Source organism: Oryx dammah, unplaced genomic scaffold (assembly GCF_014754425.2).
Source record: "Oryx dammah isolate SB20612 unplaced genomic scaffold, SCBI_Odam_1.1 HiC_scaffold_24, whole genome shotgun sequence".
Taxonomy (NCBI): domain Eukaryota; kingdom Metazoa; phylum Chordata; class Mammalia; order Artiodactyla; family Bovidae; genus Oryx; species Oryx dammah.
This window is the reverse complement of record NW_024070208.1, coordinates 82,182,187-82,206,551: the sequence shown is the minus strand read 5'-3', so window position 1 is coordinate 82,206,551 and position 24,365 is coordinate 82,182,187. Positions and strand designations below refer to the sequence as shown.

Here is a 24,365-nt window from a genome sequence, read left to right as displayed (position 1 = left end):
AGAGAGAGGGAGAGAGAGAAGAAGAGAGAAAGAGAGAGGAAGAGAGAGGGAGGGAGAGGGAGAGAAAGAGAGAGAGAGGGAGAGAAAGAGAGAGGGAGAGAAAGAGAGAGAGAGGGAGAGAGGAAGAGAGAGGGAGAGAGAGACAAGAAGAGAGAGGGAGGGAGAGAGGAAGAGAGAGAGAGACAAGAAGAGAGAGAGAGAAAGGAAGAGAGAGAGAGGGAGAGAAAGAGAGAGAGAGAGAGGAAGAGAGAGAGAGAGAGGAAGAGAGAGAGAGAGAGGAAGAGAGAGAGAGAAAGAGAGAGAGAGAAAGAGAGAGAGAGAGAGAGAGATGAGCTTCCTTGGTGGTTCAGTGACAAAGAATCCTCCAGCCAATGCAGCAGACAACAGAAGACATAGGTTCGATCCCTGGGTCAGGAAGATCCCCTGGAGGAACCAATGGCAACTCACTCCACTATTCTTGCCTGAGTAATCACATGGACTGCAGCCCGCCCGCTTCCTCTGTTCCTGGGTTGCAAAAGAGTCAGACACAACCAAGCAACTAAACATCATCAATTTACAAACTACAATACGAGTAATTAGCAAACAGCAATGTGTCACTATTCAAGCCTGTTCATCGGAAGCACACCACTGCTCTGGTCGTCGTCTGTTACAAGGGCATTCTGCTACTGTTTGGCGTCCACCGTTGGTTCCCCTTCCACCGCATGTCACCCACTCTCACCCGGGCATCACAGCTCTTACCAGATGGAGCAGGGACCCTCCGGAAGACACAGGCATGTGGGGGTCGGCCCCTTCCTTCAGGAGTCGCAGCGCTGGAAGAAAGAGAGAGGAGAGTTACAGCACACCTTTGTTCCACACCGTGAACCAGAAGGTGCAGCGTTTCATTCGTGTCTAAATCCCAAACAGCCATGAAAGCAAAAGAAGATGCACGAATCGCTGTCAGCCTTATTTGGGGGATTTAAGCTTGGCAGCATTTCTCTTCACATTGCAACCCGTTTCTTGGTTTGCCAACATCATCACCTATTACAGCCCCGCAAATTATTCCCAAAGGGGACCACACTCTTCCAATTTATTCTTTCAAAGTGCCTGGCTTAAGCTTCTGTCATAGATCAAGGAGAAATAAGCAAAAAGAAGGGAATCACTTCACTCAGCTCATGTATGATTTAGCTCACTCTTATTTTTTTAAACTCATTAGGACTCATTGGCTTAAAACAATAAAAGCTGACACTTTGCACATTAAACTTTCCTTCGTGCAATTACCCCTTGGCTCCACTTCCATCATTCTCCCAAAGCCATTTGTAGCTAAATTAGCAATGTCAGACAGCTCAAAATGCATGCCACTCATCAGGATAACAGCACAGCTGGAAAGTGACCCGTGTTTCCATTGGAACAGAAGAGGTGGGCCGGGTAGGGCACGGAATGCAACAGGCCTTGGGAGATAGATTGTGTTGTTAATATACCTTCTGTGACATACTGCGGGCTCCAAGAGGCCCATCCATTCCCCAAGGCACTATTCCAGTTCCCACTGTTAACAGCAGTATCGTAGTTTTCATAAAGAGCCATTCATGTTTTGTCCACAAATAGGTAACTAAAGCAACAGTTCTTTGAGTTCGTTATTACACAGAACTGTACAAAAATGACTAAGATTCAAACTCATACCTTCCAGAGCAAACTGTCTTTCCACTAACCTTCTCTGTAAAAGAGGTTAATGTTATTAGAACACATACTCTGCTCTGTCACCCCACTTGACATACTTGTTACCCCAAGTCTTGACTGTGTTCCAGTCTCTGGTTTGTTACCATCTTCCCCAACTTTAACTGCACATCACAGAGGACGGACACAGCTCCTCTCACACCACTTTCTCTCCCAGACCATGTCTTCCGTGACGCTTGCATGAGGGATGAAGAGGAGGCATGCCAGCCCCACGGGCGTGACAAACCCACACCCAGCCCAGTACACTCTCCAAACAGCCTCTCCTGAACGGGGAGCATCCCTGTCCAAATCTCTCTCCTCGGGAAAGTCAGATGCATTCCTGCTCTCAGACCAACAGTGACGCTTGGCCTGGCTCCCTGACCTCACAGCTTGGTCCTCCCAGCCCTCCTCCGCAAAGAAGTGTCTCCGTAGAAGCATGTCTACACTATTCACTCACCCAATAGCTTTGCCTTGATGATGTTCTTTCTTTAATAGTTTAACTCTTTTTGTAGAGTTAAATTCTCCTAATGTGGGGGGTTGGTGACCCCCACAGTAGGATCTTACAGGATGAGTTGTAGCCTGGCATCATATGGTTCATCCATTTGCGGACACAGGTACCTCCCTTGCCTGCCCTCTACAGCAACGCCCAGGAAGGTGAGGCCTTGGCTTTTCTTCCCGTCTCTGAGCTGCCATGAGCCAGCCTGCTGCCCGGCTCTATGTCAACGGGCTCCCTCACTCCCTTTCTCAGTCTCCTTCTGCACAAACGTGTGGTAAGGGCATGCCTGTCTTACTCCCTCACATACTTCCCACTCTTAATTTTAGAAAGTGTGTTCATGAAAACAGAGAGTTCCTTACCTATATTTACCAATAGTTTTCTCAGAATGAAAATAGCACTTTTACCCTAATAATTATTTGCTTAACAAATGAAATTATTCATCTTGAACTGGCTGAAACCCCCTTGGTGCTTTATGGTCTTTATAACAAAGAACGTGTGCTGGTGTGATCACACTACCAATAGTGAGGAAGATTATACTTTACTAGTTAAAACATTAGTAAAATGCTATTATATTTCTACAAAGATACATAATATAAACCAGTGATACACTGGCCTTGCAGTCTGACCCATTTGAGACTGAGCCCCATTGGGAAAGCTAACAGACTTCTCTCTGTGTCTTAGCTTTCTGTTAGTAAAATAACAGACAATTTTTGGACTCACACGAGGAGAGTGTAGCGTGAATTCAACGGAACAACACATACAGCAAACTGATCAAGCTTCCTGGCACTGGTCAGGGGGTCACTAAATGATTTTGATTAGTGAAATTACTGTGTCAGTTATGAAACCAATAATGATGTAACATTAAACACACACCTTAAGGTTTATTCTAAATTATCTCAAAACCTTCTGATTATTAAAGGCTGAATTTAAGTATAAGATGTAAGCCAATGCAAATTTACCAATATTCACTGAAAGATGAGTATACAATGTATCAGGCAGAAAAAAGGGATAGAAGAGGGCAATGGAGGAGATGATGGGAGAATGATGAGCAAGGGGGGAACAAACAATAGGAGCAGAAGGCTGTGTGTGACTTGGAGGAATGTGTTGTCTGGGATATTTTCCACTACACTACAAGATGCAGGCATCATTCTGTGGCCAATGAAGAGAATCATAGCCTATTAAGCAAAGAAGAAGAAAAATCCTTAGGTAGGTGCTATGGAGTAAACCTTTGTGTTTCCACAGGAGCAGGTGGGCCACAGTGATGTGTTGGTGAATGCTCAAGGATGGATGGAGATGTCTAGATGATGGATGGATGGGATGGTGGAAGGATGGATGGATGGGTGGACAGATGGATATGCATTTAGGAATTTGCTGCTATACAGCTGTGCAGCCCACAATTTGTTGTAAATTCCATATAATCAAATGATTCGCATAAAATGATTTTGAGTTTTACTTAACTCTTGTATCCACACAGTCAATCTTTGTTTCCAATTAATGACCTGGACCTTAATATTCTGGTTGATATTTTCACTGAAATTAATGAGTGTGAGGCAGGGGTCAGGAAACCATGGCTATCAGACCAAATCTGTCAGCATACAGCCCTTAAACTAAGAATGACTACTACAGTTCTGCAAGGTGTGTGAGGAAAAGATAACAATTTTAAAAAAAAAGACAAAAAATCCAAGAGGAATGTGTAACCCAGACTGTATGTGACCCTTAAAGTTTAAAATACTTGCTAATTGGCCTTCACAGAAAAGGTTTGCTGACTCCTGAGAGTAAGACTGAGGGGAGCAGTGAAGGATGCCAGAACTTCAGGAATTTATCAACAACCTGAGCGACATCTTCGCTAAACAGATAATAGTTTCTGAACAATCTAATCATATTTTATGACATCTTTGCGCTTTTCACAATATAGTGGCCACTGACGCAATACATTTTAAAGGACAACCGGCATCATCACCACTTTCTCCACCACTTCTTGAATTCTACACAGCCAGGATAATCAATCGAGCTCGAATTTCTAGCGCTGGCCAGTTCTTTTGGTGTGCGTCTCCCACGATGGCTGATCCCAAGCTACCAGGGTGTGGTGTCACTGAACCCAGAGTTTGGAGGTGGTGTGACTGAGGTCACAGTTCTGTGGCATTTTTATCACACAGACGAAAGAGACAAAACGTTGAGAGCCAAAAAGGAGAGGAAAAGTAGAGAACTGATTAGGAAGCGATGAGCTCGGAGCTTTACCTTTGTGTTTATTACGATCTAAGTATTAATGAGTTAATTACAATTCAGTACTTAATTTTAAGTTTATATACTTTAGTTGTTAATATAGGTTGTTTTTTTTTTTAAACTGTTTTACATCCAACTCATTAATTCCTGACATTTTAACAATCGGCTCTCAGGGGCTGTGAGAACAGCCACCAGCATGGTACAGGAAGCACCATGGTGGATAAGCGTGAGGTGGATAAGGAACGCTGTCCAAGAATATCCAGGAATGAGACAGCCTCTGCACCCAGCAACTACAGTGCCTCCTTCCTGCCACAGTGAAACCAGTGAATAAACTCCAGCCCCTCCCTCACTCAGGCAGACTTCAAACTCAGGAGAAAAAGAAGCGAAATCCGGCATTTTCTCTTCCTAGAAAGAAAGACTGTCTTCTTAAGCATTGTTCACACTATCAGAACTAAAGTGGAACCACAGACTGGTTATGGGCCGGTCTGCCCCTAAACACCATGGATCCAGAGCAAGAATAAGACAAAATCGACTACTGACTGAATAAAGAAACAGTATATTCCTCACATATACAAACGGTAGACTGTGCTAAAGTGTAAGCCTGTGCTAAGGGTTAAAAATGACAGCGTAAGGTACCCAGATGTAAAGATATAATAAAGAAAATATAAATTCATGTTAACCACACACTGAGCTTTCCGAAGTATGCAGGGATCTGATACTGCTCTCTGTGCCTTAGTATGAGAATTAGTTTGATTCTCCCAACTCTCTGACACAAATACTGTACTTGTATACGTATCAATAAAATTGATAAGGAAACTGAGGCTGATTAGTTATGTGATGGTAGCACGGTGGATGTAAAACCTGTGGCTTATAAGACTGTGTTCTTAACCATGAAGAGCATCAGGACACTTTACCTCTCGTGTGACAGGAGTGTGGAAGGGTCACCTTCAACTCGGGAACAGCAACAGGATTCAAGATCTACGGCAATGTCCTCGTAATCACTCATTTTGTGGGAAATTGTCCCAATTCAGGTTCAAATACTTTCTTCAAAAAGGTTCCAGTTCATAACAACTTTATAACGACATCGTTGGAACTGACAGTGAAGTGAAAAGGCTCCTTGACTCAGAGTCTGTTACAATAGAATCTGCAAGGAAACAGCGCAAGGGAAAGCAGCCATCTGGGGACCACACAGAATAATGAAGCTGAGGCTCCTTTTAGAGTGTTGCTGCCTGGAACTGATTCAGCATTTATTGTGTATTTGTGGCTTCATCATCAAGCTGCCACAGAAGTTCCATCGCAATGTCTGTGTGGGGGGACGTGATTTGATATTTAAAAAGAAACATTCAGTCTCTAAATCTTCAGCTATTGGGGTAAAAACGGATGAAAATCCATCATCGTTAACGGGATCTGCTGCTGTCTCCCCTGCACACCCCCACCATCATCAGCCTTCACCGGCACCAGTGATGAGGACAGTCGTCATTGTAAGTGTCTAGATACGGCAGAGTTACCTGTGTTGAGGACAATCAGCACATTGATGATGACAGCTTGACAGCAACTTGATAACAGCAAGTGCTTTGCTGACCATAGGAGCTGGGGTGGACATCGGACTGCACGACAATCTCTGCTCGCACATGGTTCTCGTGATAACAGGGGTTTTGTATTCACAGAGATTTCACATTTGAAATCAACAGAGTTAAGGAAGACTGACACAAGACATTACGATGGCTTCTAAGTTGCGTCCTCATAGGAAGCCTTGCAAAGGAATGCTCTCTAGAGTACTAAAGTTTAGAAATGTTGCTTACTGAGTAGTAAGTGCGTGCATACTAAGTCGCTCCCGTCGTGTTTGACTCTTTGTGACCCGATGGATCACAGCCCACCAGGCTCCTCTGCCCATGGGACTCTCCAGACAAAAAATACTGGAGTGGGTTGCCATGCCCTCCCCCAGGGGATCTTCCCAACCCAGAGACTGAACCCGTGTCTGCAAGGAAACAGCTCAAGGAAAAACAGCCATCTGGGGACCAGACAGAATAATGAAGCTGAGGCTCCTGCAGGGGCAGGTGAGTTCTTTACCACTGGTGCCACCTGGGAAGCCCAAGCAGTTACTATGTTTTGGTAAATTTACCTACTACAACTACTATCAGTGAGAATGACGAAGAAAGAAGATACGAAGTGGCAAAGTGCTCCTTCATTCTCCAGGGCATTTTCTTATCAAAAAGCCAAAATACCTCCCTATCAAAACCCACAGCAACTTTTTGTAGAAAAAAAGACAAGCAGGTCCTAAAATTCATAGGAGGCTCAAATAGCCAAAATAATCTTGAAAAAGAAAGAACAAAAAAAGAAAAAGATAAAGCATGTGGGATGACTCACTTTACAATTTCAAAACTGACTGCAAAGCTTTGTTTATCAAAACAGTGTGCTGCTGACTGAAGACAGATATATAGACCAATGAAGTGGGAATGAGAATTCAGAACAGCCAAAAGGTGAAAACAACCCAAACGCCCGTCAACGACTGATGAGTAAAGAAAGTGAGTTAGAACTACATAATGGAGAATTATTTAGCTATGAAACAGGAAATAAATTTATGTTACAAGATCAGTTCAGTTCAGTCACTCAGTCACGTCTGACTCTTTGCAACCCCATGGACTACAGCATGTCAGGCTTCCCTGTCCATTACCAACTCCCGGAGTTTACTCAAACTCATGTCCATCAAGTTGGTGATGCCATCCAACCATCTCATCCTCTGTCATCCCCTTCTCCTGCCTTCAGTCTTTCCCAGCATAAGGGTCTTTTCAAATGAGTCAGTTCTTTGCATCGGGTGGCCAAAGTATTGGAGTTTCACCTTCAGCATCAGTCCTACCAATGAATATTCAGGACTGATCTCCTTTCGGATGGACTGGTTGGATCTCCTTGCAGTCCAAGGGACTCTCAAGAGTCCTCTCCAACACAGTTCAAAAGCACCAATTCTTCAGTGCTCAACTTTCTTTATAGTCCAACTCTGACATCCATACGTGACTACTAGAAAAACCATAGCCTTGACTAGACAGACCTTTGGTGGCAAGGTGATGTCGCTGCTTTTTAATATGCTGTCTAGGTTGATCACAGCTTTTCTTCCAAGGAGCAAGTGTCTTTTAATTTCATGGCTCCAGTCACTATCTGCAGTGATTTTGGAGCCGAAGGAAATTAAGTCTGTCATGGTTTCCATTGTGTCCACGTCTATTTGCCATGAAGTGATGGGACCAGATGCCATGATCTTTGAATTTTAAGCCAAACTTTTCACTCTCCTCTTTCGCTTTCATCAAGAGGCTCTTTAGTTCTTCTTCACTTTCTGCCATAAGTGATGTCATCTGCATATCTGAGGTTATTGATATGTGTTGAGGTTATTGTTACACAAATAAATATTTAAAAACTAAGTGAGAGAAGCTATATAGTGTGTGATTTCACTTATATGAAATATCCAGAAGAAGGAAATTCATAAAGACAGAAAGCAGACTGGTGGTTGTCAGAGGCTGAGCAAGGGGGAAACGGAGACTGAGTGTCTAAGGGATTCAGTGTTTCCATTTGGGGTGATGGCATGCACGTCCTAAAACTAAATAATGGTGATAGATGCGGAACGTTGTGAATGTGCTAAATGATACATTTTAAAACAACGCATATGGGCAGTTGTATTTTAGATGAATTTTATCACAATAAAAAGCTATAATCCTCCCACTGTGATGCTTTTATTAAACTTCATAACCTTCTTAAACCACATGTGCTTTATTATATCTTATTAAACTATGTATGAAAGTGAAAGTCAAAGTCAGTCATGTCTGACTTTCTGTGACCCCATGAACTGTACAGTCCATGGAATTCTCCAGACCAGAAGGCTGGAGTCCAGGGGATCTTCCCACCCCAAGGGTTCGAACCCACGTCTCCCACATGGCAGGTGGATTCTTTGCCAGCTGAGCCACCAGGGAAGCCCAAGAATACTGGAGTGGGGAGCCTATCCCTTCTCCAGCGGATCTTCCCTACCCAGGAATTGAACCAGGGTCTCCTGAACTGCAGGCGGATTCTTTACCAACTGAGCTACTAGGGAAACAATGTGAAAAATGTATAATGTCTGCTGCTGCTAAGTCGCTTCAGTCGCGGCCGACTCTGTGCGACCCCACAGACGGCAGCCCCCCAGGCTCCCCCGTCCCTGGGGTTCTCCAGGCAAGAACACTGGAGTGGGGTGCCATTTCCTTCTCCAGTGCAGGAAAAGGGAAAGTGAAGTCACTGAGTCGTGTCCAGCTCTCAGCAACCCCATGGACTGCAGACCGCCAGGCTCCTCCATCCATGGGATTTTCTAGGCAAGAGTACTGGAGTGGGTGCCACTGCCTTCTCCAAAAAATGTATACAGAATGAAAAACAGAAATAGTTTTATTTGCATAAATCCTATTCATGTTTCTCAATAATTCTGAAGCAGCATGGGAATAAATTTGAGTGATAATGAAGTCCTCTTATCTGTAAAATATCATTTTGGAAAATTTTCCTCCAATGTGCTGAAATAGGTATGTTTAGCCAAAAGAATGTACGTAGAAAGCAGTTCTGAATTCAGAAGTATAGCTTCTGGTCACTTAAGAATGACTCAGCAGGGGTGTTCAAGTCTAACTAGCACCCTGCTGCTGCTGCTGCTGCTGCTGCTGCTAAGTCGCTTCAGTCGTGTCCGACTCTGTGCAACCCCATAGACGGCCTCCTACAAGGCTCCCCCGTCCCTGGGATTCTCCAGGCAAGAACACTGGAGTGGGGTGCCATTTCCTTCTTCAATGCATGAAAGTGAAAAGTCAAAGTGAAGTCGCTCAGTTGTGTCCAGCTCTTAGCGACCTCATGGACTGCAGCCCACCAGGCTCCTCCATCCATGGGATTTTCCAGGCAAGAGCACTGGAGTGGGGTGCCATTGCCTTCTCCGAACTAGCACCCTAGACACCAGTTTCTACAGTTTGCAACTCAGCATCAAATAAACCACACGTTAGTCGTTACTTGACTGCGATATTTCCCAGGTCACTATTTCAATGTCTACCTTTTTTCTGAGGCTCATTCATCAGCACATTTTTCTTTTCTATGCTCTGACCTGTATGCCATTAAGCATTTATAACTGTTGTCCCCAGAGATGCTCATGTGGAAAAATACGTACCATGTGACACATTTAGGAAAGAGATAAACACTGCCCCTAAGAAATGATCAATTCCAATTTCAATACTTGCCAGAGGCTTCCACACTCAACAAAACCAAGTGAGCCCGCCCTTGCCTTGCTCATGACCTCAGAAGCTGCCAGAAAAATCTATTTATCAGAGGTAGGTCTTCACAGAAAAGAACTGCCCTACAAACGCAAAATCAACAGTTTTTCATGTCCCTGCATGTTGCATACTTTATTTTAATTAACCGATTTCAATGTGTGTCTTAAATACTCTTGGAATCCACCATTCTGTGTGCAGGCGAAGTTATGCCAGTGAATCCCAAATACCTCCGTTAGTCTCAGAAGTACTGAGGACATTTCCGTCTCGTGAAAAATCGAGGAAGCATAAGGCATGCATCGTGGATATCATTCCTTAAAGAGTAGGTCTTAAAGAGAAATCTGTTCCTGGTACCCAGGTCTTTATTTAGCTGAAATCTATCCTGAGCATTTACATTTGGTTCATGACGTTATGTGTTTAAAATTTCATTATTAAGTGAAGTGAAAGTCATTCAGTCGGTCCAACTCTTTGCGACCCTATGGACTATACAGTCCATGGAATCCTCCAGGCCAGAATCCTGCAGTGCCTAGCCTTTCCCTTTTTCAAGGAAAGTTCCCAACCCAGGGATTGAACCCAGGTCTCCAGCACTGCAGGTGGATTCTTTACCAGCTGAGCCACCAGGGAAGCCCAAGAATACTGGAGTGGGGAGGCTATCCCTCCTCCAGGGGATCTTCCTGACCCAGGAATCGAACTGGAGTCTCCTACATTGCAGACAGATTCTTCACTCTCTGAGCCACCAGGGAAGCTCGTTATTCAGTGTGAGGGGGAAACAAACAAAGGCAGAGGCAAGTGTCCAACAAGTTAGGCTTTAGGGATGTTTCAAAATGCCATTGAAAGCAGTGCCTTTTAACGTAGAGATATTGATGACAAATCTGCTTTTGAATCTGACAAGGGCACTTTCTGTGTTGTCATCTAGTCGACCTCTACACCGAGGTCAACACCTATGAAAGTTCAGGAATGTGGCAGCAGTAATAGGCGTGGCTCCTTTTCTAGCCCATTTATGTTCATTGAACATGTAACTCAGGAGAGTGTGGACTGCAAAACTCACCTCTCTTCAAACCAGAAATAACATTGACTTAGCTAGATATTAGAATGGCTAAACAAGTGAGGAGGTGCATCCTCCACCACTCTGGACTCAAGACCAAACGAATCCTAATAAGACAAAGAAACAGTAAACAAAAGCCCAAATGATGAAATGGCCTGGGCTCAGACTTCTTGTTTCTTTCTCTCCCCTCACTACTGTTTTACACTATTCAGACCAGGATGGTTTTCAACTTTTCTCTCTGCTATTGAGAATACAATCTAGGGACGTCCCTGGTGGCCTGTGGTTAAGGCTCTGCGTTTCCAGTGCAGAGGGTGCAGGTTCAATCGCTGCTCGGGGACCTGAGATTTCTCATGCTTCAGGGTGTGGCTAAAAAGTTAAGAAAAAGAAAGAAGAAGAAGAAAAAAAAATCTAACAGGCCCCAAACTGGAAGACCACAAAATACATACCATATAAAATACATTCTTTCTGTGAGAAATAAATGAAGGAGAGTCAAACACTTTCCTGAGCCTCTCACGTACTTCAATTACACAAGCACTTATTCTGACCAACATTTACCTGAAAATATTAGAAAACAGAACTATGCCCGTTTATGGCAAGAAGATTGACTCTAATTTGGATATGGGAGAAAGTAAATTAGAAACCTGTATAAATAATTTGTTAATATCTTGTCAATTTAAAATTAATCAAAACCTACAATTACAGTAAGAATCATCCTTTCACAAGTAGGAGGGAATGTTAACTCAGGACATATAAAAATGCTTAGTTACATTAAGTACAGCAGTGACAGGAGTGTGTGTAAAATGTGAATGTCAAGAACTAATACAACTTCACTGACACTCTCCTGGCTGCCAATTTTCCTACCTATGCGGGATGTGTATTTTGGGGCTATGACTGCTGGTTATGTGGCCTTCTCTTTTTAAAATAAAAGAGTACCAATAAAAGTTTTCAATCTTTTCAGAAGCATAATATATTATGAATATTAATTTATTAAACACAAAAGTGAAATGAGTTGACATTTGGCCGTATTGATGTCCTATGTTGCCCAAAAATAGCCCTGCTATGGACTATTGCTAAACAAACTGCTATGTAAATCTGAGATTCACTGCCAACTTTGACATACAAACTCAAATAAAAATATTAAATTGTATTTATTCTATGTTAGGAAGACTCTACCCTTCCTGAGAGGAAATCAGTTAAACCTAACTACATGTGTCTTTTTTTTTTTTACATTTAACTTATTGATTCAGCCTCCACCTGGTTAAGTTCAGGGAAGGATTTAAAACTCCTGTGATTTTCACTGCTCTTTTGCATCTTATCCCTTTGCTGGCTATACAGATGCACGTCGGGCACTACACAATGTGGAGGAACCACAAAAATCCCAAGGTGGGAGGAAGTTGTGCTTTGAAAACTACCTGTAAGAAAATCTGATTAAACATGTCCCCCTTCTCACCTTAAGTCATCCAGCAATGTTGCTACAAAATGATTTTTTTTTTTCAAATTAGCCCATTATCCACCTCCATGTACTAAATAATCTTCATTTTTCTCAGACCGTAACAGTGCATTCAGTTCTAACAAACATTGTTTTCTCATTCTTTAAGCAATGTTCAGAGTTTTGGGCTGACACGTGCGTTGCTCATCACTGCTTCAAGTTTTGTCTACCGGATTTAAGGGTTAGTTCCCAAGGTTTGTGTCAGTCTGGGACTAGAACTCATATATTCAAATCATCAAAATACATTTTTAGATTATCACAGAACTGAGGTTAGGAAAAAAGGTATTTACAATAAAAATGTATATTAAAATGTCTATGTGTGTAATAAAACACATTTAAGCTTCAAAGTAAGAAAAAGATGCCTTTTATTTTTGTTGGATTAAAAAGACTCAGCAACGTTGAGACATTTAGTACTTTGGCGGTTTTAGTCTACAGCACAGTTAACAGTGAAGATAGGCAGCTGAGGGGTTAAAGAGTGAGCTAAAAGAGAACAGACAAACGACGCTGCAAGGAGCTAAGGGGCTGAGGTGACTTCAGGGAAGCAGTGAGATGCAGATATAGAGGAAATGCAAAACGGTACAGCTGGTGAGCAAGTGATGCAGCTACCAGACAACACCATGGAGAGGATGGAGAGATGCATGGTCCACCAGCAACACTCTAAGATAAAGCCTCCCCCACACGCAAAAGGCCAGACACACGTGGTATTTTACAGCATGATTATGTGAGCGTGTGTGTGTGTGAGAGAGAGAGAGCACGACAGAGATCCAGTATTTTCTGCTAGTATCATTATTTTAATTTCACTTATTACAATCAACCCTGATTATCAGAGCAATCAGTTAAAGTAGCTTAATTTAAAAATTGGCTAAATTATGTAGAACAAAATTTACAGAACAGATGCAGAAACACCGATGTAGGACAAAGCTGCCTGTCTTCTGTTACACGGACACACTAAGGGGTTCAGTGCACTTCAGAGGTCACGGCGATCCTCGGCACACGCCTACCAGCCTAGTCTCATCTAACTTGTCTACTCGTAAAAACGTTTTAAGTTTTGTCTTTTTCCTCTCAAAAGGAGTTTTTGTTTGCTCTTCAATCTTGATCTCACAAAGAGCATCTTCTAGTTGTTTTTCAACAGACCTTTTCTTTTTTTTTTTTTGGTTTTATAATAAATATATAAAAAAGTAAAACAATGACTTATAATCAAGATTAAAAGAACTGTTTGGCTAAAATATGTTTGTAAAATAAGAATATAATCAACAGCATAGGTAAAGGTTAGCATGGATAACAGAGCATCTTTGTAAATTCTTTGCCATGAACTAACGGTCTAATTTAAATTTTTCAAACCACATATCACTACTAAAAGAAGAAAGAAAAATATTTATGCAGTAAAGAATACGATTTTGCATGTTGAGGTGGCATATATTGCCAGAGGATCATTTCTTCAAAGTGGTTGCTGTGAACAGTTTACAAGTGTTTCAACGGCTTGAACTGTAGCTAATTCGCTTACTTCCAAAAGGTTCTCTTAGAACCTTTAGCAGTTAAGTTCATTTAATAGAAAATACATTTAGGAACTTTCAAATGAAAAAGATTAAGATTAATGAAAAAAATTTTGAATGAATCTCTTCAAGGATGCGGAATTCAAATGATCAAAAGGAATCAGTGCATGCCTGTGTGTGTGTGAGAGAAACAAGGAAACAGAGAGAGACAGAAATACAGACACAGGTCTTCATTGCCAGGCTCCACTCATGGAGAAGACACAGCAGTATGGTCGGGAGGCACTGCCGAGGGGGCCCCCCTCCCGTGACCCACCCTCTGGTGTTCATATCTGTTATGACTCTCTCCCTTTGAACATGGTTGAGACTGTGACAACTTGTCACCAAGTTTCCAGGACATCAGTTCCATGACTGTCTTGACAGACTCACTACAGAGACTCTATTTGAATTCAGCCTCAGACTGAGCTGAGAGGCCACTTGCCAAGAACCTGAGATGCGTTCTAGGACCCGAGACATCCTGCAAGAAGCCAGGGCCCTTGGTCCTAACCCACAGGGAACTGGTCAACTTATAAGAAGGTTCTTCTCCAGTCAAGTCTCCAACACAGCCCACCCTCAGCTTAACCACAGCCACTTGAGACCCTAAGTAACAGATTCAGTGATGCCACGGTCAGATTCCTGAGCCACAAAAACTGAGACATCCCAAGTGGGTGCCTCAAGGGGCTATGTGGGTGATTAACTTGTTACAGAATAATCGTTGTTCAGTCGCTCAGGCGTGTCGACTCTTCGTGACCCCTTGGACTGTGTAGCACACCAGGCTTCCCTGTCCTTCACCATCTCCTAGAGCTTGCTCAAACTCACGTCCATTGAGTTGGTGATGCCATCCAACCACTGAGCAACAGAAAACTCATAAAGCCCACCCCAGAGTGATTCGTGAAAACAAGCTTATCAATCAAGGAAAACATAATTTCACACTTTTGAGTATCTGGAGACTTTTGGAAGAGAAAGAGAGGAAAAAAAGAGTAAAGTGGTGGAATATTTTAGCAGGATTTTGGTTACAGATATTTTATTTAGTGGAGGAACACAGCAGAGGTTGAGAGAACAGGGAAAAGTCTTGCATTGGAACCAGTACTATGAAGAAAGCTGAGAAGCAAAAAAAAAAGAAAGAAAGAAAAGAAAGTGAGATGCATTTGAATAAACCCAGAGAGAAGATTTAGAGCAGGGACTTAAGTTGTAGTGAAATTAGAGATAATGAAAAACATGCTGAGATCAGGTTACAAAAACCTTGAAACTACACAACAGGAAAGAGGACCCTCATTCTTCCAGAAAAAAAGGCAGGTAGGCTTCTGAGACGAGGAATGACATTGCTAGGATCTTTGGGAACAGCACTAATATATATTTGAGTGCGTGAGATATCAAAAGAATGAAATATTGAAGCTAGAAACTCAAGACAGAAGACCATTGAAAGTAAAAAGTGAAAGTGTTGGTTGCTCAGTCCAGTCCAACTCTTCACGACCCCATGAAATTCTCCAGGCAAGAATACTGGAGTGAGTAGTCAGTCCCGTCTCCAGGGGATCTTCCTGACCCAAGAATCAAACCTGGGTCTCCAGTTTTGCAGGCATGGTCAGAATTAATGCTGGCCTGGCCAACTCAATCCATAATAAGTATCGCCCAAACATAAAAATGATGGTGATGGTTCTGAGAGTATTTCAACTTGTCACTGATGTTCATTAAGTTATGAGTGAAAACAAAGAAATTAATGAGAAGAGTCAATCGGGTTGTTATATATTCTGCAAGCATGTTTCTCCATCAGATAAAGACTGATGAAAATGAATGGACTTTGACTAAACAATGCATCTGACATCTACAGCCAGTCCTTCCAGTTCTCGAGGAGGAGGTGAATTTGGAAGTAAGGGAAGAAAGATGCAAATAAATTGTCAAATAAAACAGCGGGATTTCAGTTTTAACCACTGTTGTGCAAAAGGGCAGAAAGAAAGAAAAGCAGGAAAAGCCAAGAAAGAGAGAAATCTAAGAAACAGTTGGTACACTCCGTCTCGCAAACCTATGCCTGAGTCAGAAGCACTCAAAGACACTCCTTCAAGAGCATTTTTGTTCTGCTTTGTATGGTATCCAGGTTCTAAGCCACTAAGCCTGACCTTTACACGAACAGGATTGGAGGGTGCCTCATGGAAGGCACTGGATTTACTGGAAAATGGAGATTTGAAACAATATTGGGAGAAAAACAGTGGAAAATGAGCTGAGAGCTGGCTGATGGACAGAATGGCAAAATCACTCAGGCACATACATAATTCATTATATTCTGTGACATTCTCAGTCCCCAGCGAAAGTTGTTACAGAACTTTATTTAGAAGACGGTTTCTGTATCCTGTTAATCTCACTGTTCCTCAGTTAATTGGTGCTTTTCTGTTAGAAATGAAGCTGAGTGGGCTGCGGGGTGTTTCCAAGTCCGGTTTGGTATTATAGGGGCTTTTCCACTTCCACTTCTGTATCACTATTGTGGTTTTTCTTTTAACATTAAAAACTATTATTGGAGTAAGATAATTTACAATGTTCTGTTTGCTTCTATTGTACAGTAAAATGAATCAGTTAAACACTCTTTCTCTATATTCCTTTCCCATTTAGGTCATTACAGAATGTTGAAAAGAGTTCCTTGTGCTATAGAGTAGGTCCTTACAGGTTATCTCTTTTATATAGAGTAGTATGTACGGGTCAATCCCAATCTCCCAATTTATCCCTCCCACCACCCCCACCTGCCTCCCCCTCTAGCTACTATTATGTTTTTATCCTTCATATTTCAGAGATTTTTTTGTACTTGTGTGTTCATACACTTTATAAGAAATGATTGTTAATGAAAAGAGGATAAGCAAGGATATAGGTTATTTGTCTGGTTTAACAAAGATACACTTTGACAATGAAAGTGTATTGAATTCTTATCAAAGATAGTCATGGGAGGGATAACCAAAAATGTCTATTAGTCACCAAAAGGTCTTTGTGAGAGATTTGAGTAAAATGATTCATTTTAATTCCTGTAATATAGCCCCCTTGATAAAATTTGGGTGTCAATTAAAATTAACTTCATTAGCAAGTGTGATTTAAAAAAGGTCTGACTGTGACATTTAAAGACAAACACATGCACACTGCAAGAGCTAAATTTCCAATTATCTTTCATATATTTTTGAAGGTTCTTAAAAATTGTGGTATCACATAAAATTTCAAAATTAAATTACCAACTGTGACATGATTAGCAGTTTTGAAAACCGTTTAAACTATGAAAATAAAATTTAGTTAGACTTCAAATGTCAAGTCAACAATCTATGTTCTTAAAGCTTGTAACCTAAAGTTTTAAAATTGTCACAGTAGTTTAGGGCAGTATTTTAATCATACCTTCCTAGTGATAATTATGAGTTATAACAAATATAGTGACAATGCTCAATCTGAACAGTAAGAAAGCTGCCATTTAATAAGTATCTACCTAATGTCCAATCTTTACATGCTTGCAAACTAGTATCAACTCCATTTAACAAGTAAGAAACTTGAAACTCAAAGACGCTGAGTTGACTTGCACGATGCTGACACCTTGATCCTTGATTTCAAGGCTTCAGAAATATGAGGAAACATCTGCCTGTCCTTCAGCTGCCAGCCTGTGTTCGAAAGCCACGGCAGCCTCAGCTCACTAACACAGCTGGCTCACACCAGCATCTCGTTCTGAAGGCTCCTCCAGGTGCCTCTGCGTTCTTCCCCCTTTCTCCTTGCTGGTGTTCCCCCCTCCCACAAAATCGCCTCCACATCTAATTTCATCTTGATGTCCACCTTCCAGAGGGCCAAGAACAAACGCAGCCTTGAAACAAGCATTCGAGGGAAGGAGAAGGTGGGACGAGTCGACAAAGCAGCACGGACATATATACACTAACGTGTGTAAAACAGACAACAAGCGCAACTGCTGCGGAACACGGGCGCCCAGCCTAGAGCATGAGAGAGGGCAAAGAGGCCAAGAGGGAGGCGATAGACATGTACACACACATAGATGCGGTGGCAAGAAACCAACACCACGCTGGAGGGCAATTATCTTCCAACCAAAAAATTAATGAACGAATATTTTAAAAGAAATGAGAATTCAAACAAAATACACCTTTGTGAACAGAACTGCATCCTCCCCAGATCGGTGTGCCGAAGCACTAATACCCACTGGAACCGTATCTGGAATACAGGTTTGCGTGCTCAGCTGCTTCAGTCGTGTCTGACCCTGTGACCCCCTGTAGGCCGCCAGGCTCCTCTGCCCGTGGGATTTCTCGGGCAAGAATACTGGAGGAGGTTTCCACGCCTTCCTCTAGGGGATCTTCCTCACCCAAGGATCAAACCTGCATTTCTTATGTCCCCGGCATTGATGGCACGCAGGTTCGTTACCACTTCACCACCTGGGAGGACACTCTTGAGGAGGTAAAGTTACATGAGGCCACAAGAATGGAGCCCTGGTCTAATAGGATTGGTGTCCTTATACCAAGAGACACAAGAGAGCTCATTTTCTGTGCAGGTGTCAAGGGAGAGTCATGTAACGGTACAGGAGAAGTCACCCATCTATAAGCCAGGAAGAGAGCTCTTGCCAGAAAGCAAATGTGCCCCAAACTGCAAGAAAATTAATTTCTGATGTTTAAAGCTTTCATTCTGCAGCATGTTGTTATGGCAGCCCACGTAGACAGATACACAACATGTTTCCTCCTGAAGACAAGCCCACAAGTTGGTTAAAAAAATAAAAGGTAAAATTCCTCAAGTGGCACCATATTGTCATCCAGTTCATGCACCCTTTCTGCAGCATTGAAGGCAACCCATTTCAAATCCTCAAGAGTTTCTAAAAGCAGAAAGCATGTTGCTCCTACCAGTTGTCCTAGTTGGAAAGGAAATTCAGAGGATGAATGCCAAGGGCCTGAATTCTCAGGCTTAACATCAAGCTTTATCTTCCTAAAATTCAACTTAGACATAAAATTGCGTTTGTGATCCTCATTTTATTAGAACCAGAAGGTAATCTTGTTTTCCTATAGAATCAGTTCCAGTTGAGAAGGAAATAGAGGCAATTGTCAAATCTATGTCACCCCAGGGTCTTCAGAAATGGCTTCTAGAATTACACAGCTGGAATGGGGTGGACTTACAGCTTCTTATATCACACACCAATTCCATGTGAAGCCGCTCATTTATCAGACACAGATTTTTGCTTGTAGATGCCTCCCGTGAGAGTTTGGTCATAGATTGTAATGTGTGGGTTTTTCCTTTTTTATTTTTTTCCATATTTCCAGACATTGCTAAATCAGGCTGTAGCACTCTGCTCTACTCTCAGGAGCTGCTGCAGTGAGGAAGGGAAAGAGAGGGCTTCCTACTCTGAACCAGCAACTGCAACTTGGGACAGAAAGTGACTGAAGACATAGCTTTGTTGTGAGTTGCACAGAATAGGGAAGACAGGCATTTATATCAAGAATGACATTAGAAGGCAGATGTAAGTAAGTGAATCTAGATCCATGAATAAAATGCAAAGGAGACTTTCTTCTGGGATTGACAAGGAGAAATATTATTAATGTTGTTTCAGAAATCAGAGATTATTTAATTCAAGTCTTGAAAGATGAATAGAATACAGACATTTTGAGATGAAGCTAAGAATAAGAAACAAAGAAACTAAGAGGAGCAGGAAGCCAGCCTTATACTCAAGGCCTGGCAGCATCTCTATTAGGTCAGATTCATCCCATGCTCTTCACAGGGATGCCTGGGGCCTGAGACAGGACTACTATCTGCCTGTCGTGGCCCCAGAGATGGTGAAAAGTGTACCTCCTTTGTCCCTTGGACAGAGAATTTCAGTGAATCCCAAGAGTAAGTGTGACAGACATGCCCCGTTGGGAAGCACAGTAGAATCCCCAGAAGGTCTCTTGGAACACAGCTTCCTGTCCCACTCCAGAGTTTCAGATTCAGCAGGTCTGGGACAAGGCCAGTCGACCTGCGTGTCAACTCCCAGGCTCCCAGGTGTGGGTGATGCTCCCTCGTGGGACCACTCTTGGGGTAGCATTGTCGACGGCCCACAAAATAGAGAAATGAAAGGCAGCATCAGAAAAAGGAAATTATGAAGCGCTGTGAAGAGTAACTGAGTTACAGGGAGAAAGGCTCTGAGATGCCTAACTGCACTCCAAACATACAAAAAGGGAAACAAAAAGAACCTGCATGGTTTTAGAAATCTCTTATGAGAAAACATGAAGATCCATGTAAAATATTTGCTCGTGCAGTTCTCCATTCCACGGGGAGAAGACAGACAAACAAGCAAGGGGTTTGCTGCATAGTGAAAAGTGCAACGAAAAAGAAGAAAAATATGGACAAATTCTGAGGAATTTTGGTAAAAAAAGAAACCAGTGAAATGAAAGGGGTGTGGTTTAGTTTAGTTTTCTTTTCTTACCACTTTGGAAAATATTACAACGTATTTTTTTTCCATGCAAGCGATCTTGTGCTGTGAACAATGAAGGAGAACCTGGGAGAATGATGACCTGGAGAAGGCCAGAGGGAGTGGCCTCCCGAGTGGGTCTGCAATGTGTTGCTTTATAAAGCAGCATTCTCCAGCTTCTAATTCTTAGAAACTGTCTGCATGTTGAAAATTCTCAATAAAACCTCTGATAATATATTCTGTCCATTCTTCCATGCCCTAAATGACTTCTCTGCTCTTATAAATGGCAAATATACATTTTCCGTGTAAAACACCTTATTGTGGAGTGTACAACAGTCATACTGCTGAAGGCAAACATGATCTACAGACTGTCTTGCTGCTGCTCTTGTACCCTCAGCAGCAATCTGGGCCTCTGACAGACTGAGCCTTTTTTTCTATGAAAATTACCAGGTTTGTTTTTTTCTTTCTTTTTCCATAGACTATTCTAAGCACAACGACTCAGAGAACTCTTGGTTTATACCAGTGGCAGCAATGCTATCTAAAATGCGATGGACTAAAGACCTCAGCCATCGTATTAATTCAGTAAACTAAAATATTTGTTTTCTTTTTCAGTCTCAATTTAATTAAAACTTGAGAGTATGCAGACTGAGAAACTGCAGATGTTAGATTCTGCCACTAATTCTCATGAGACATTCACATTAGTCAAAAGATATCAAGTCTAGGAAGCAGCTTCATATGGAATAAGACATTGACACAGATGAGTGACGCTGTAAAACTGTAAGACAATATCTTCTTGCATATACCAGAATTCACTACCGGTCTTTCTCTCCCCTAAAATATGAAAACTATTGGGTTAATTTTTTAATGTACTTTTTAATCCAGTATTTCCCTTTCACACTTTTTCTTATATTCATGTAAGAAATAGTATTTAAAAAAAGAAAGGTTTGGCACCTAACTGGAGGCGGGCAGGGCAACCCACTCCAGTGTTCTTGCCTGGAGAATCCCATGAACAGAAGAGCCTGGCGGGCTACAGTCCAGAGTCAGACATGACTGAAGCGACCGGGCACACACGCAGGCATACCTAAATGGTTAGTTTCCAGCTTTATGCTCATGCTGCCCTGTTGGTGCTCTTGCTGCCATGTTGCCATTCCTTCAGATAGCTCTGAGTCCTTGTCCATGGAGAGGAAAGGGGTGACAACCTGCACTCTGGGAAGGTGAAGGTTCACAAGCATCTAAAGCCTTCACCTCACAAAAGTTCTGCTAGCCCTGCTGACTCCTCCCTACAAAAGAAATGCCTCTTTCTGTTTAATTCTGAGATGCTCAAATGTCCTGAGATTGGAGTGCTCCACCTATTTCAACAGCATCACTTAGTCCCCTTTCAAGTTATAATAACAGCTGATATTTATTATGCCTGTAGTAATACATGAGAGTATGCCCGTAGTAATACATGACACTAAGCGCAGGAAGTGGTGGTGGGCCGGCGCACTAAGCGTGGCCGAGAGCTACCCCACGTCCAAGTCAGGGACAGCGGCCCAGAGTGCCAGGCTGTGACGGCGCAGGAATGGCTGGGAGGAGCCACCCCACGTCCGAGGTCAGGGGCGGCGGCCAGGAAGAGCTACCCCGCGTCCGAGGCCAGTGGCGGCTGGGAAGAGACACCCCACGTCCGAGGTCAGGGGTGGCCGGGAGAAGACACCTCACCTCGCACCCGAGGCCAGGGGCGATGACTCTGAGGAGCCACCCCAAGCCCGAGGCCAGGGCCGGTGGCCGGGAGGAGCAACCCAAGGAGTGGTGGCTGCACAGCACAGGAGGGCCTAGAGGAGCTATCCCACGTTGAAGGTCAGGAACGGTGGCGGTAAGGAGATACCCCTCGTCCAAGGTAAGGAGCAGCGGCTGTGCTTTGCTGGAGCAGCCCTGAAGAGATACCCCACGCCAAGGTAAGAGAAACCCAAGTAAGATGGTAGGTGTTGCAAGAAGGCATCAGAGGGCAGACACACTGAAACCATACTCACAGAAAACTAGTCAATCTAATCACACTAGGACCACAGCCCTGTCTAACTCAATGAAACCAAGCCATGCCTGTGGGGTAACCCACCATGACGGGTGGGTCATGGTGGAGAGAGGTCTGACAGAATGTGGTCTACTGGAGAAGGGAATGGCAGACCACTTCAGTGTTCTTGCCTTGAGAACCCCATGAACAAACTGAAAAGGCAAAATGATAGGATACCAAAAGAGGAACTCCCCAGGTCATTAGGTGCCCGATATGCTACTGGAGATCAGTGGAGAAATAACTCCAGAAAGAATGAAGGGATGGAGCCAAAGCGAAAACAATACCCAGTTGTGGATGTGACTGGTGACAGATAGAAGCAAGATCCGATGCTGTAAAGAGCAATATTGCATAGAAACCTGGAATGTCAGGTCCATGAATCAAGGCAAATTGGAAGTGGCCAAACAGGAGATGGTAGGAGTGAGCATCGACATTCTAGGAATCAGCAAACTAAAATGGACTGGAATGGGTGAATTTAACTCAGAACACCATTATATCTACTACTGTGGGCAGGAATCCCTCAGAAGAAATGGAGTAGCCATCATGGTCAACAAAAGAGTCTGAAATGCAGTACTTGGATGCAATCTCAAAAATGACAGAATGATCTCTGTTTGTCACCAGGGCAAACTATTCAATATCACAGTTATCCAAGTCTATGCCCCAACCAGTAACGCTGAAGAAACTGAAGTTGAACGGTTTTATGAAGACCTACAAGACCTTTTAGAACTAACACCCCCAAAAGATGTCCTTTTCATTATAGGGGACTGGAATGCAAAAGTAGGAAGTCAGGAAACACCTGGAGTAACAGGCAAATTTGGCCTTAGAATGCGGAATGAAGCAGGGCAAAGACTAATAGAGTTTTGCCAAGAAAATGCACTGGTCATAGCAAACACCCTCTTCCAACAACACAACAGAAGACTCTACTCATGGACATCACCAGATGGTCAACACCGAAATCAGATTGATTCTATTCTTTGCAGCCAAAGATGGAGAAGCTCTATACAGTCAACAAAAACAAGACCAGGAGCTGACTGTGGGTCAGATCAGGAACTCCTTATTACCAAATTCAGACTCAAATTGAAGAAAGTAGGGAAAACCGCTAGACCATTCAGGTATGACCTAAATCAAATCCATTATGATCATACAGTGGAAGTGAGAAATAGATTTAAGGGCCTAGATCTGATAGATAGAGTGCCTGAGGAACTATGGAATGAGATTCATGACATTGTACAGGAGACAGGGATCAAGACCATCCCCATGGAAAAGAAATGCAAAAAAGCAAAATGGCTGTCTGGGGAGGCCTTACAAATAGCTGTGAAAAGAAGAGAGGTGAAAAGCAAAGGAGAAAAGGAAATATATAAGCATCTGAATGCAGAGTTCCAAAGAATAGCAAGAAGAGATAAGAAAGCCTTCTTCAGCAATCAATGCAAAGAAATAGAGGAAAACAACAGAATGGGAAAGACTAGAGATCTCTTCCAGAAAATTAGAGATATCAAGGGAACATTTCATGCAAAGATGGGCTCGATAAAGGACAGAAATGGATTGGACCTAACAGAAGCAGAAGATATTAAGAAGAGGTGGCAAGAATACACAGAAGAACTGTACAAAAAAGATCTTCATGACCCAGATAGTCATGATGATGTGATCACTCATCTGGAACCAGACATCTTGGAATGTGAAGTCAAGTGGGCCTTAGAAAGCATCATTACAAACAAAGCTAGTGGAGGTGATGGAATTCCAGTTGAGCTATTTCAAATCCTGAAAGGTGATGCTGTGAAAGTGCTGCACTCAATATGCCAGCATATTTGGAAAACTCAGCAGTGGACACAGGACTGGAAAAGGTCAGTTTTCATTCCAATTCCAAAGAAAGGCCATGCCAAAGAATGCTCAAACTACCGCACAATTGCACTCATCTCACATGCTAGTAAAGTAATGCTCAAAATTCTCCAAGCCAGGCTTCAACAGTACATGAACCGTGAACTCCCTGATGTTCAAGCTGGTTTTAGAAAAGGCAGAGGAACCAGAGATCAAATTGCCAACATCCGCTGGATCATTGAAAAAGCAAGAGAGTTCCAGAAAAACATCTATTTCTTCTTATTGACTATGCCAAAGCCTTTGACTGTGTGGATCACAATAAACTGTGGAAAATTCTGAAAGAGATGGGAATACCAGACCACCTAACCTGCCTCTTGAGAAATCTGTATGCA

The 24,365-nt window shown here is 42.7% G+C and overlaps 1 protein-coding gene across 1 annotated transcript in view; it reads right to left on the bottom strand.

Annotated features, from left to right (window-relative positions):
• Nucleotides 1-24,365, bottom strand: part of MYO16 (myosin XVI) — a 389,767-nt gene that overhangs the window by 353,447 nt on the left and 11,955 nt on the right. Inside the window, exon 2 of the mRNA XM_040267295.1 lies at nt 739-809. Coding sequence (XP_040123229.1) covers nt 739-809 — 71 coding nt within the window. The remainder of the gene's footprint in view (nt 1-738; nt 810-24,365) is intronic.